This window comes from Delphinapterus leucas, chromosome 1 (assembly GCF_059928025.1).
Source record: "Delphinapterus leucas isolate spDelLeu-1000000601 "Yukka" chromosome 1, BTC_Dleu_Yukka2, whole genome shotgun sequence".
Taxonomy (NCBI): Eukaryota; Metazoa; Chordata; class Mammalia; order Artiodactyla; family Monodontidae; genus Delphinapterus; species Delphinapterus leucas.
The window spans coordinates 44,420,337-44,435,152 of NC_143129.1; the positions used below are offsets into that span (position 1 = coordinate 44,420,337).

At 42.6% G+C, this 14,816-nt stretch overlaps 2 protein-coding genes across 3 annotated transcripts in view; one reads left to right on the plus strand and one right to left on the minus strand.

Annotated features, from left to right (window-relative positions):
- Positions 1-7,775, plus strand: part of HSD11B1 (hydroxysteroid 11-beta dehydrogenase 1) — a 48,210-nt gene extending 40,435 nt beyond the window's left edge. For both annotated transcript variants that reach the window (XM_089909285.1, XM_022593499.3), the window contains 2 exons: positions 5,226-5,369; positions 6,973-7,775. In XM_089909285.1, coding sequence (XP_089765411.1) covers positions 5,226-5,369; positions 6,973-7,190 — 362 coding nt within the window. In that variant the 3' untranslated portion in view covers positions 7,191-7,775. The remainder of the gene's footprint in view (positions 1-5,225; positions 5,370-6,972) is intronic.
- C1H1orf74 (chromosome 1 C1orf74 homolog) overlaps positions 1-14,816 on the minus strand; it is a 47,573-nt gene continuing 32,757 nt past the window's right edge. The window contains exon 2 of the mRNA XM_022593495.3: positions 1-14,816. This exon is cut by the window's right edge and continues 31,751 nt beyond it. The gene's annotated coding sequence lies outside the window, so the exon portion shown is untranslated.

A 14,816-nucleotide genomic window follows, 5' to 3' on the forward strand; every position in this document is an offset into this window, starting at 1 on the left:
TTCAGTATTTTGTGTGTGTGTGTGTGTGTGTGTGTGTGTGTGTGTGTGTTAGTTTCAGGTGTACAGCAAGGTAATTCAATTATACATAATATACCTATTCTTTTTCGGATTCTTTTCCATTATAAGTTATTACAAAATATCGAGTATTGTTCCCTGTATTATAGTAGGTCCTTGCTGGTTATCTATTTTATATATAGTAGTGTGTATATGTTAATCCCAAACTCCTAATTTATCCCTCCCCACCTTTCCCCTTTGGTAACCATAAGTTTTCTATGTCTGTGTGTCTGTTTCTGCTTTGTAAATTAGTTCATCTGAATTTTGTTTTTTAGATTCCACATGTAAGTGATATCACATGATATTTGTCTTTGTCTGACTTACTTCACTTCGTATGATAATCTCAAGGTCCATCCATCTTGCTGCAAATGGCATTATTTCATTCTTTTTATAGCTGAGTAAGATTTCATTATATGTATATATATTTCATTTTATATATATACACACACACACACACACACACACACGTACCACATCTTTATCCATTCATCTCTCGATGGACATTTAAGGTGATTCCATGTCTTGGCTATTGTAAATAGTGCTGCAATGAACATTGGCGTGTGGTGTATCTTTTCAAATTAGAGTTTTTTCTGGATATATGCCCAGGAGTGGGATTGCAGGATCACATGGTAACTCTATTTTTAGTTTTTATGGAACCTCCATACTGTTCTCCATAGTGGCTGTACCAATTTACATTTCCACCAATAGGGTAGGAGGGTTCCCTTTCCTCCACACCCTCTCCAGCATTTATTATTTGTAGACTTTTTAATGATGGCCATTCTGAACAGTGTGAAGTGGTGCCTCATTGTAGTTTTGATTTGCATTTCTCTAATAATTAGCAATGTTGAGCATTTTTTCATGTGCCTGTTGGCCATCTCTATGTCAATTCAGTATTTCTCTTCACCATTTAAAACGTTTTTTGAAACCATACAGCTATCTGATGAATTTTTCAAAAACTCTTCTGCCATGGCTCCTTCCGTACCCCTCTCCTTTCTTCCTCTTTCCCTTTCTCTCTTTTCTCACCTTTCTCTCAGGAACAACAACAATAAAAAAAAAAATCTGTCCCTTTTCTCCTGCAAAACAACTTAGAATCCTTATTATTTTGATCGTTACCTAGGTCATAATCAAGAATACAAAATGGGGGCTTCCCTGGTGGCGCAGTGGTTGAGAGTCCGCCTGCCGATGCAGGGGATGGGGGTTCGTGCCCCGGATCCGGTCCGGGGGATCCCACATGCCGCGGAGCGGCTGGGCCTGCGAGCCATGGCCGCTGAGCCTGCGCATCCGGAGCCTGTGCTCCGCAACGGGAGAGGCCACAGCACTGAGAGGCCCGCGTACCACGAAAAGAATCTCTCTTACCTTGAGGTTATATATTCACACATATTTTATTATTTTATTTTCCACATATATTCTCTAATATAATTTGAATTTATTTATTAGAATGGCATTTTTCTTTTCTCCAAATAGCTAGCTATTTGTTCCAACGTGATTTTTGGAACAGCTCATGCTTTCTCACCAATTTGAAATACTAATACTACTAATAATAGCATTTACTAAGTGTCAGTTTGTCCGAAGTCTATTACATGGATTACTTCAGCTTAGTAATATTATTATCCACATATTACAGCTAAGAAATGGCATACTTGGGATTTCACACCCAGGTCATCTAACTCAAGAACTCATAGTTTTGACAATTGTGCTATTCTTATAAACAATTTGGATCTATTTTTGACTTAAACAACAGGAAAATTATTGACATAAGTGGAAGTCCAGATGCAGGGCAGGCAACTGACTTGGCTCAAGCTCAGGGTCCCCGTGACTCTCTTGGCTCTGCTCTCCTCCATGTGTGGCTTCATCCTCAGGCTGACAGTGAGATAGATGTAGCAATTTCAGCCCCCATATCCGTACACGGAAATGTCCAGCAGAAGAGAAACAGGATTTCTACTTTAAGAAACTCTCCCACAAGGACAAAGCACTTTCCCAGATACTCCAACAAGATTCTGCTCAAGTCTCACTGGTCCAAACTGGGCCCCATGCCCATTCCAGTAACAATCATGGGCAAGGAGGATGGTATTAAATAAATCATACAAGCCACCCCTAGAGTTAGAGATGGTATCAGCTTTCCTTTGGCACATGGGCTACATAAAAGTGAGGGAGACTCTCAACATGGATTAGGTGCAGCTCTCTGACACAGAAAACCTAAAATAACAGTGGATGTAATAAGTTAAAAGGCAAATCAAGTCTGGAGGTAAGCAGTATAGAGCTAGGATGGCAGCTCCATGGTCACCCAGGTTCCTTCCTTTTCTCTAAATGCTCTGCCATTCTCAACATACGGCTTCTACTTCGAGGTCCATGATAGTTCTGGGGTCAACCTTCAGGAACCAAGAAGGAGGAAGGATTGAGAAGGGAGAGACTGATTTCTTCCTTTAAGGACATATCCCAGAAATCACATGACACACTTTTGTGTACAACTTATTGGATGGCACCATCTGGCTGAAAGAAGCTGAGAAGTGTGGACTTTATTCCAGATAACGGAGCCCAGCTACAAATCCGGGATTCTACTGCTAAGGAAGAGGGGCAGAAGATATTTGGAGAGAATACTGCAGTCTCTGCAACAGGTGGAAACATGAATTCAGTTGGGGTTCTGATACAGAGGAAGAAAAGGGAACTGATTTCTTGTTAAGCAACAACAATGTATCTTGATGCCCTGCTTGGGTCTTTGGTCCAGCCTTAGACTAGTCAGTAACCCAGTGGTATCAGAAACTCTGATTGGCCATCCTGTGTTACACACCCATCCCTGGAACTTGACTGTAGAGTTATCTCAAGCCAAAACTCATGATTGAGGATTGAGGATGGAGTGTTTCCCTACAGAGACTTGTTTGTATTTTTTGAATTTTTAAGAGTTCTTTATATACTAAAGATTGATGATATTAAGCTTTTGTCTGACTAATATGTTGAAAATGATTTTCTAGTTTATCATTTACCCTTTATCTTTATAGTGAAATTATTATAGTTACCGTTTTGGCATATAGAAATTTTACATTTTGTATAATAAAATATTCTTTGCCTTAACCTGTTTTTTTACTTTTATGTTAGAATGATTTTTCATAAACGAGGATCTGGTAAGTGTTTGCCTATATTATCTTTCTATGATTGAATGTTTTCATCAGTCAGGAGATTCATTCTGCTGCACATGTAACAAAAACTCCACTTAAAAAAATGGCTTAACACTAAATAGGATTTCCTTTTCTCAGGTAATAAGTTCAGGGCTGGTTTGATGGACTTACTATATCTTCAAGAATCTAAGCTCATTCCACATTTTTGTTCTATAATCCTTAATTATATAATTAATATACAGCTTTTCCTCAAGTTCATAAATGACTACTGCAATTTTAGGCATCACATCTGTAGTCTACTTAGAAAAAAAGAGAAAGGGCAAAATGTAAAAGCTGCATGTCACCTGAATCCATCTAGTTTATCAGGTAATCAATATCTTTCCTGGAGACCCCAACTACTAGATTTCTCATTGGCCAGATTTAGATCACATGACTACCCAAAAGAGCAAGGGAATCTTGAAGAAGTAAATATTTTTATCTGAACACATTGCTATCCTGAACAAAATTAGATTCTTTTATTAAAGAAGGGGAAATGGATATTGGGTAGACACCACCTGCCATAATTTTCCATGTATCATTTTCTGATATATGACATAAAACAAAGAGCTAACAATTTTTTCCAATTAGTTAACCAACTTTCCCAGCATCTTTACTGAATAAATCATTCTTCCTTCATTGGAAGAATGGAATTGGAATTGGAAACTTCATTATATTTTAAAAACTCACAGAGGTTCCAATTCCAATAATGGCAGGGTAATACCTAATAGACCAATCTTCTCCAGATAACAAACTTAGACAAAATACAGAAAACAACCATTGAAAGTACTGAAGAGAAGAATCAAAAGAAGAAACTGGAGAGCTGTTGGCACTTGAAAGAGGGAAATGACACTAGATGAGTTTCCCAATTTTGTAGCTTGTGCTCAAGGGCAGACCCCAATCAGTGTCATTTTTAGGATTGAAATCTGCCATCTTACTACCTTGTAAAAGCAGAAGGAAGAGTTTGGGGTTTCTGTAGCAGCTGGAAAGTGAAGGGAGACATCCCAGAAAGGAAAGAGCCACAGTGCAAGAGCACCAAATTCTGTCTGTAAACCCTTCTCAAATCTCTATTTGTCCCCTGAAATACTCACAGGGCAGTGTAGATACCAAGAAGCCCAGTTAAGATTCAAATAACTAACAGAGATTTCATCTGGTACTTACTGCAAGAGACACAGAGTTTCAGCCAAGTTAACTGCCTACCAAAAAATAAAAATGAATACTCTTTGGAGGAATATGACAGAATCCAGAGACTCTTACAATATCAAGGATACAATGAAAAATTACTGCACATACAAGAATAGGAATATGTGACCCATACTCAGGAGGGAAAGGCAATCAATGGATATCAGTCCTAAAATGACCCAGATTTTAGAATTAGCAGACAAGGATTTTAAAGTAGCTGTTATAATAACGCTGAGCAAAGAGTCTAAGGTCTCAGGACACCACTACTCTCTCATCTTGGAAAGGGGATAATGAATAGGTTATGCTATCAGGCATATGTCCACATATCCTCCAAAAAACTGAGTGAGAATTAACCAGGCTGATCAAAGTAAGAAAAGTGATATGGAGTAGAAAACAAAGACAGGAGTTTTCATTCCCCTTGCATAGAAAGTAAATCAGTGATAGGTTTCTGTGTAGACAGCCCTTGCCAAACCCTTCCAGCGCTCTTGGGTCAGAGATGGAAAAGTTAGCAGCTGTGGAATTACATGGGTCTTTCATAATCCACATATTTACTATCTTTACTAAAAATCTAACTAATCCCTCTTCAATGAAGGCTTTCCTGCAGCCCACTCCACACTGCATCCCAGTCTCATCAAGGGGAGTTTCTTTGATACCTTAATGTTTTTTCTCTTTCAGAAGTTCAACACAGCATAATAATCTCTTTGGGGAGTAGAGAAAAACTAAGATTCAAAGGGTAAAATGACTTCACAGGGGTTACAAAGCCTGCTACTGATAAAACACAGATCAGCCCCGTCAGAGTTGAAATAGGTCCCCGTGTTAACCCATCTCTATATCATTTAGGGAAAACAGCTAATCCACTTATTGCTGCCTATTCTGCAAGCAAGTTTGCTCTGGATGGGTTCTTCTCCTCTATCAGGGTGGAATATGCAGTGACCAATGTCAATGTGTCGATCACCCTCTGTATCCTTGGCCTCATAGACACAGGTAAGGTCAAGAGATTGGAATAAATGGCCTGTAGATGGATTGTCTTTCTTACCATTGTGGGTAAAGAGGGTGCTGAACTCCCTGATATCGTCATGTGTCATGCACTGAAAACCAGTGACAGCGCTATTCTCCCTTTAATGAAGGGGCTCCACTGTCATTAGTAGAGCCTCTGACTGCTCTTTGACCCTTCTTTCCATTCTGACCACCAAGTGAGCTGAGTGACACCACACTCGTCATATGACCCTATTCTAAACACCTTATGTCCTCATGAAAACTCAATGGCCATTACTTTCCTATGTGAGACTTATCAAATGTGAGTTTGTTTTCCTTAATAATACACCAGTAATAAGACATAGATATCATGAACCCTTTGATATGATGCACTGAGAAGGACACAGTATCATTTTGGGGGTATTCTTACCAAAAATTCATAACTTCATTCTAATTATAAGAACAGTGGACAAACCCAAATTGAGGGGCATTACACAAATCAGTTGAACAGCACTCTTCAACAGTATCAAGGCCATGAGAGACAAGGAAAGACTGAGGAACTGTCAGAGATAAGAGGGAAAATAAGAAGAAATTACTACTAAGTGAAATCCTGGATAAGATCCTGGAATATATAAAGGATATTAGTGAAAAAATAAAGCCTGCAGTTTAATTAGTAAGGTTGTTCCAATTCTATCATATCTATTGTTGATAATTGTACAATGGTTATGTTGTTGTGATGGAAGGATATAAGGAAAAACTTTGCACAATTTTTACAACTTTTCTTTAAGTCCAAATGCAAGTTTATCTAAAACATGTGGCAAGTATGATAAGAAAACTTTATTTAAGGGACTTCCCTGTGGTCCAGTGGTTAAGACTCCGCACTTCCACTGCAGGGGGCATGGTTTCTGTCCCTGGCTGGGGAACTAAGATCCCGCATGCCGCGTAGCCAAATAAATAAATAAAAATTTAAAAAAAATTTTAAAGAAAACTTTATTTAAGAGTAATTGAGTAAATTGAGTAGTAGTTACAGAATGAGAGAGAGAGACAAAGAAACACAATGAAACAAGGATGGAGAGAGAGACAGAAGCTGGGCAAGAAGGACATGAATACCTGGAGGAAGAGAGCAGGTAACAAGAGTTTCCTCCTAAGTGAAAGTGATTGGTGTTGACAAGGGAGCAAAGGTCTGGATTCTCTCCCGTCATTTCCTTTTACAAATCAGTAGTCGTTATCATACCTCACTCTGGTTTTGCCCACTGACACTTCCCATCATATGACCTCTATCCTCATTCTGCTCCCCCATATTACTCCCTCACTCCAGCCAAAACACCCAAGAGAGGAGTATGATTCAAATCTCCCAACAAGTAACCTCCAGCTGCCTCCACAAATCTTCATCCAGTTAGACGAGGCCCATACGAACACTAAGCCTCTCTTTGCCCAATAGGCCCTAAACATACCCAGTCTTCTCCACGTAGTCCTGCCAGGACCCGTGGACCTTGCCGAGCAAGCACTGGCCAACAGCCCCTAAAAGCTAAGCTGTTGGTGTCTGCAGGCCTTCTATCGTGTAGACTCTGCTAGTCTTAGATAACCCCACTCTTCTCTTGTCGTTCTACAGAAACAGCCATGACAGGAACTGCTGGGATATACAATGCAGAAGCATCTCCAAAGGAAGAATGTGCCCTGGAGATTATCAAAGGGGGAGCTCTGCGCCAAAAGGAAGTATATTATGACAGTTCGGTCTTGACTCCTTTCCTGCTGGGAAATCCGGGGAGGAAGATCATGGAATTTCTCTCCTTACGAAATTATAATATGGAAATATTTATAAACAGCTAGGTACTTCCTTAGGGCTAGGCATGATAAGGGGGCTTGGAACAATTCTGCCTGATATTTACATGAGCTCCATCCTGAAGGTATCTCCCCAGAGAGATATGAGTGTTCCCAGGGGGTTGCAAGTCACATATCACATCTCAAAATTTAAAGAAGCTCCTCTAACACTTATGCAGTAGAAAGCGTACGAATGTCATGAACCAGCAATTGTGAACCTGACAGTAACAACAGATATAATTACAAGATAGTTATATCAAATTTATCTCATATGTAATAATGTTATAATGCTTAGTCAATATCAATTATAATAAAGGTCACATAAACTTTATAAATTCATACCTCATGGCTGTAACTTCAGTTCATTCGGTACGGCTCCATTAAAACCATAACCTATACATGTGAAACCTTTCAGTGTACATTTCTTATTTTGTGATATGAACCTTTTATCTCTTTTTGAGTCGAAGAAATCACCCTACTCTTCATTTAGTGAACATCGTGTCTTTACCATTTTGTATATTTCAGACACTCTTTATATTATTTCACACTGCTCCTCTGGGAAGGAGGACATCTGGGTATGAACAACCAGGGCAAATCCAAAGAAGTGGAGGGTCCTGGAAACCGGAGCCACAGCACCTACACTCGTTTATTGTACTCAGAGTGCATCAAGCAGCTGTACTCTACATGTGAACGCTCAGCAGTATATTAGAAGTTTGTAGAGGAGGGGTTGGAGTTCAAATCCTGTCACTCACACATTGAGTCATTCATTCATTCAACTCACACATTGAGTCATTCATTCATTCAACAAATAGCTATCAAACACTTGCCAGGCATCACGTGACTACAACCAAAGAGGAAACAAAACATTAACAACTCAACAAAGCCCTATATTGGCCAGGTCCCCCAACAGGTAAGAGTGGCAAACTGGATAATTTTAGTAGAGGTTAATGAAAAGGAGATTTTTTACAAAAGTGTGGGCAAGGTTATAGGGAAATCACAGAGGTAATGTAGCATCTCAGGGTTAGTTGCAGCTATTTCCAACCCTAGGCCCACCATCGGGAAAAGAGGTGAGAACTGTTATGAAAGCCCAGATAGAAAGAAGTGTTTGCAGAGTGCCACATGACAGGAGCTATGACATTCAGTTAAAGGATACCACCAGCCCATCAAGGACCACAGGGGAGGGATCTGGGGAAATAAATATACCAGCCTCATTCACTTCCCTCCCTCTGATTTCTGGTTGGTATTTTCTATTAGGTGAACAAAGGGGCAAAGTGTAGATTGATATAAACCACACAGGTCAGCATACCCATACACAGAGCGGGGTGGAAAAGGATGGAGAGTGCTTGGAGGGATAGATGGTGTATATCCAGCACAAACCCAACACTCCCAAATGTAGAGTTTCCACGGGAAGTAATGCTGGGACACAAGACATGGGTCTGGAAGTGTAGGGTAAACTTCCTTTTCTTGCTTCTTAATCGAGATGGCTGGTCAGCAGAACAGATTGGAGTCCATTGAGCTGCCAGCCGCATATACAAGGAGTTGGATCTGGGAGTGTGAATATGGCTGGACTTTTCTCAGTCCATAACATGGACCTTCCCAGGTTATGTCCAGGGCAAAGGGAGCAGGAGAGACCTGACTGAACCTGTGTGTGAGAAAATGGACCAAAAACGTGAAGTCTGGTTTCTGACTATATAGCATAATACACACACACACACATACACATGTAAAATGAGATCTAGTAGATGTCTTGGTTCCTGACCAGTCAGATTAACACTCCTCAGTCTCCTGTAGAAATGAGGCTCCCTCTTCACAGACTTTGTTGATGACATAGAGTGCAATAATTCCTTAACTGAAGGGTGGGGACAATATTAAAAGCGACTTAGAATTTGCTTGGGTACAGGTTAAACGTCTTACTGCATGAGGTTTTCCCCAGAATCCGAAGGGGATGATCTCAGAAATTAGGTCTGAGAACCAATACCATTGACACCCGCATCATTTGCTGTCTTCACTAACCTGGACATTACAATTCCCTTGTCTTCAGCAGCATGACCTTACTATTCCAAGCAATTTCTGTCCAGGAAGATAAATGTTGCAAACGCATTTAAAAATGCTCAGCTTTTCAATAGACAGCATCAAATGGCTATTCTCTTCAAGGCTCTTTGGAACCTGATGTCAAAACCCTGTCGTCACCAATCTGAAATGTTTGCATCACGATCCTTCCCCAATCGTAATCAAGCCACCACACTGAAAGTCAACCTTAAACTAGACTCCAACACTTCATAAATACACCAACTTTGCCCTCCCCATTCTGAAAGGCTGCTAAGTCTCCATCCAAGGTAGTACTTCCCCTTACCTGAGTGAGCAATAAACTCAGCTCTTTCTCTCACCCACAGGTGGTTGTAGTGATCTTTTCAGGGAGCCCTTCCCAAGATGCCCTCTCAAGGTCCCTAACCCAGCTCCTTACCTGGCTCCCCTACCCCTAGATATCTGCCCACTGTCTCCAGAGGCAAGGTCCAATTTCAGTGATACCAGCAGCCTAAAGGCTTTTGTCATTGGATGAGTTCCATGTAAGAGAATCTGGCCTGCCTAGCTCACTTCATAATGAGCTCAAAAATATATGTGCAAGGATGTCTGTTTTCACCCTCAGTGACACAAAAATTCAGCATTCCTTTGTGGATTCTAAAACCAATTCCACTCTCACTGAACGTATTAGTGAGCAATGTCACCTTTTCCTAATATTTCAGCGAGGTGAAGGAAGACTGGGTTTACATTCCATGGCTGGGCATCATTTAACTCAAAAGGGCCCCCTGGGCCAGGTCTCTTTCAAAGTGCTTCCTCCCAGCTCCACGTCTTCCCTGACTCAGACCTCAGTGTGCTCAGCCCCCACCCTCCTTCTGCTCCCTCATTTATCATGCAAAGTGGATTATGACTCCACCTGGAGGTCACCCAGCAATATTTTTTTAACAAAAATATTCTCTTACCATAAGGAATTACTGTCCTAACTGTTAGGAAAATTTTAAAGTCACCAAACATTACATTTGTGGTTAGGGCTAACCCTAACCAAAACATTGAAAACAACTTTACTGTCTACCCACAGGCTATCAATACTATGAAATCACTATATCATGATAACAAGGGATGAGGTAGATTTAAACGTACTCACATGGAAGGACCTTCAGGACATACTGTTAAGTGTATAAGGCAAGTTGTTTACAAATGTGTATAACATAATCCCATTTATGTTAAAATTATATATATAATACTTTTATATATATATATATATATATATATATATACACACATAATGGGAGGTGTGTGCACACGTATGTGTGAGTGTCAGTGTGAGTGTATGGAATGGGGAGGCTAACTTGCATGAAGCACTCTTCTCAGACCTGACAGAATTAGGAATGGCTTCCCTCTGAAGAGCAGACCTGTGTTTCTTGCAATGGCAGTGTTGTGGGTTGAAGTGTGTCCCCCCCTAAAGATATGGTGAAGGATTCATCTCCAGTACCTCAGAGAAACATTTACTTCACTCATGAGTCTGCAGTCTGGGCAGGGTTCAGAGAGGGACAGCTCATTTCTGCTCCACTCAGCACAGCTGGGCTGGCTCAAAGGCCAGGCATTAAATCACCTGCAGGCCCCGTCGCACATGCAGCCTGTGCCTGAACTGGAAAGACTTGGCTAGCTGGAGCCTGGAACAGCTGAGGGCTCCTTGGGCCTCTCTAGCTTTCTGTGGCCTCTCCGCGTGGTCTCTCAGAACAGCAGCTTCAGGGCTGCCAGACTTCTTACATGGTGGCTCCGGGCTCCAAAGGCATGTGTCCTGAGAGACAGAGCCAGGCAGAAGCTGTATTACCCATTACGACCAACCATATGCTATAAGTGAAGCAGTTTTATGAAGATCCACCCCATTTCAAGGACAGGACATACAGACCCCAGCTCTTGATAGAGGAGTGTCATGTCACATCGTAAGAAGAGCATGTGGTGTGTTCATAAGGAAGAGCATAAGATGTGTGGATGCAAGTGAGAAACTGCTGTTCCGGACCCAGAATCGGGGGCTTCTGTGGGTGGCACAACTGGGGCAAGAAGCCGGGTTTGCAAGAGCTGAGACCCTGTAGATTGTCGACAGGATGGGGGCAGGAGGCTGATGACGTGGAAAGGAGACGAATGCCGAGACAGGGGCTTGACCGGATGACAAATTTACAGCCAAAGTCAGATTAAAATTAGTTTTACCTTCAGGCTGAACTTTTAGGGCTCACCTTAGGCCCAAAGACATAATAAGACTTCAGCCTGGGACTTCCCTGGTGATCCAGTGGTTCAGAATCGGCTTTCCAATGCAGAGGATGTGGGTTGGATCCCTCGTTGGGGAACTAAGATCCCACATGCCTCGGGGCCACTAAGCCCATGCCTAGAGCCGTGCACAACAAAAGACCCTGCATGCCACAACTGAGACCCGACACAGCCAAATAAATAAATAAATAAATAAGTAAATAAAATTCAAGGATCTTTAAAAATAAATACATAAAAGACTTCAGCCTGAGTTCAGTAGAAACCAGCTGCTTCTTGATTCTGCTCACTTATAACTTATTAGACAGCATGGGGAAAGCAGAGACGCTATGAAACAATATTAAGGTAGTTAGTAAACTAAACTTGTGGTCTTTCCAAGGGTGTGTTGGTAAATGCTTAACAACTGGCTCTCCCGAAAAGAAAAAAAAAAGAAAAAAGCCCTGATGTGTAATATTTGCCTACTTCCATGATACAAGTACTCTCACCATGGCCAATCTGAAGCCACCAGTTGCCACCGCTGAATTTGTATTAGCAGAGCTAAGCACCATCAGTTCGCTCAAACCTGCACAGTCGGCTCCAGCACTCACCCTGACTTTCACTTTCCACATTCTTAACAGAATTAATTATCCTTAAAGGGCCAGCTCAATGCCTCTCTCCTCTTCCAAGGACTTGCAAGTAACAGGACAGCTTGTTTCCATCATTGCTGGAGAAGAAGAGGGAACAAGGGCTCCCTGAGACAGGGGACGCTCACGTTCTTCAACTCTAAGGACGTCAGCATCTTGCATGAAGCCATGGCCTTAACCCAGGTGTCTGCGAGCCCTGAGTCCACCTTCATGTTCGCTAGCACTGCATTCCCCTGGGAGCAACAGAAAAACCCCTGCAATGGCTGAATCAAATAGAGATTTCTTTTCCTTCCATAACAAAAAGTCTGAGAAGAGCAGACCAGCACCTCCGGCAGCCAGGTTCCTTCTATATTTCCAATTATCCATCTTCCTCCTTGTCACGGTGGGGTCACAAGACAGCTGCCCCACCTTCAGCATCATGCCAAAAAAAAAAGAGGAATGTGAAGGGTCAAATGTGTGCACCAGCTGATTCTGACCCCTAATAAGCAGCCAATAGGAAAGCCCCAGCGAGGACTTCAGATTACATCCCCTGGGCTAGGGTCACATCTTGGGACCACCTCTCCCTTCAAGAGAGGTTGAGAAATGGAATTTTCAGCTGAGCACATTTCCACCCCAAACAAAAATGGGGTTCCGTTAGGCAACCACAAGTATTTGTCACAAATGTAAATCACCTCGGAAACAAGTCTGAGATACAGTCAGAGCAGAAGGACACAGTCCCTAAGATGCCAGGCTCCTAACCATGGTGACAGGATCCCCTCCCACCTGACCATCTACAAAGTCCTAATCAATCACAGCTCACCCCATGCTGCAGAATATCCTAGGCCTCTCACTCTTCAAATTTCCCTTTGAGAAACTATGAAACCTCTCCTCAGCAAAGAATATAATAAAAGGCCCTAAGATATCAGGTAGCAGGGGACCCTGAGGTTGATCTCAGAGGCTGTGACTCACATGGGCATGGGGGACAGTCATCCAGCTGCTGTTTCTGGAGAGCTCCCTCTCAAGGACAACTAAGTCCCACCTCGTCGCCAAGTCTGTCCACACAGGCTGGACCTTTCTCCTCAGCTGGGCCGATCTGGGCCAGCATCACAGGCCTCCGCTAGAGTCCATGGCAAGCTCCAAAGATTCTCCAGAGCAGTGATCTCTGAAACTTTGGATCCCACACTTCATCATTAAAAAATGATTAGACACATGTATTTCTGATAGATACATAGCTACTATTTATATAATATGTGCATGTAATATTTACTAGCACAAAACATATGCAAAAATAGAAATCTTAAAAAGACAAGGTTCAAAAAAATAAAGAGAAATTCTAATATTTTTCTCCCTACACCCCAGTAGTCCCTGCAACACATCCCCTTTGGAGACTAAGGCTCTAAAGTTGTGTGAGAGGAAGCAGTCAGCATATGTTATGCTACTAACCAGTCCTTTGGGACCTTAGTTACAGGCCTAACCTTCCCTTGGCTCAGAGTGTACTCCTGTTCCCCTCTGAGGATGCTACATGTTGGGTAGAACCCTTACCCCTTCTGGCATTGCCTGCTGTCCAGGGAATTTGCCAAGAACCCACATTCGTCTTCATTAGTGCCCATCCCAGAGCACGGGGACACATATGCTAATGAAGTCCCAGAAGCATCCCTTATTTTCTCAAGGGAGGTATGAGAACCAAACTAACTTGGAGCATTGAGGGAAAAGAAAAACACACAAGTACCCATGCTGTCTCACCATGTCTCCAGCAAGTCTGCCTCAGTGTCAGCCTCTCAGCGCCCCTAGATCACCAGCCCATCCCAGAGGGTTGAAGGATGCCAAGAAAAGTCAGGATACCCCTTACTTGCTATATCCTCCCCCGCTAGTTGTTAGACTTTAACTTCTCTAGTTGTTAGACTCACAAGTTTTCTAGTTAGACTTAGAATATGTCTACATTCTCTGGTTTTTAAAGGTGGGGGAATGGGAGACAGGGACGAAGACAGGGCAAATGTGAAAAGGAAAGGCAGACCAGAAAAGAGAATTTTTTAAAAGGTAAAAGAGTCCTTAGAACTACAATGCCCAGAGGCAGAAAAGCCAGGAGAAGCAGAATTAAGTCTGCACAGATCCCGAACACACAGGGTGAGGACACAGACACAGCGAACAGCAATGCCACAGGAAAAAGGAGAGGGGGAAATGGATTCCTAAAAAAGTAAAGTCCCAGATGAACACCCGCTGAATGGGGAGGCTTTGGAGATGGGAGTTGCTGGGAAGGAAAATAAGGAAACAGAAGCCAAAGGGAAGGGTGTATTGGCTCATTGCATGACCTGGAACCAAAGGGTGGAAACTGGGGACAAGTCAAAAAATACACGCCGGCCCGGGGTGAGGACTGAAGGACCCGAAAAATGGCAGTGTTGGCTGACCTGGGACTGTTGGGTCGGTGTGCTTCCAGACCTCCCTCACACTGTCCTTGACCAGTCCTGTGGCCCCCGAACTCCAGGTAACAGAGTGGACGCAAAAGTTACCCCATCCCAAAGCAGCAAAGCAGTCCTATCCAGAGACTTACCCTTTCCACAGGCCTCCCTTTTCTGCGGTCAGTGGTGGCAGCGCCACCCAGTGGCTGACTGCGGTGGTGTGGTGGACCGCACTTCACCACAATTCCTTCCCGCAGCTTGCCCAGGTTCTGCTCAAGGGCTACCACCACCTCCTCACTGCGTGTCTACGGGGAGTCGCCTCTCAGGACGGATGAACAGACCCAGAGGAGGCG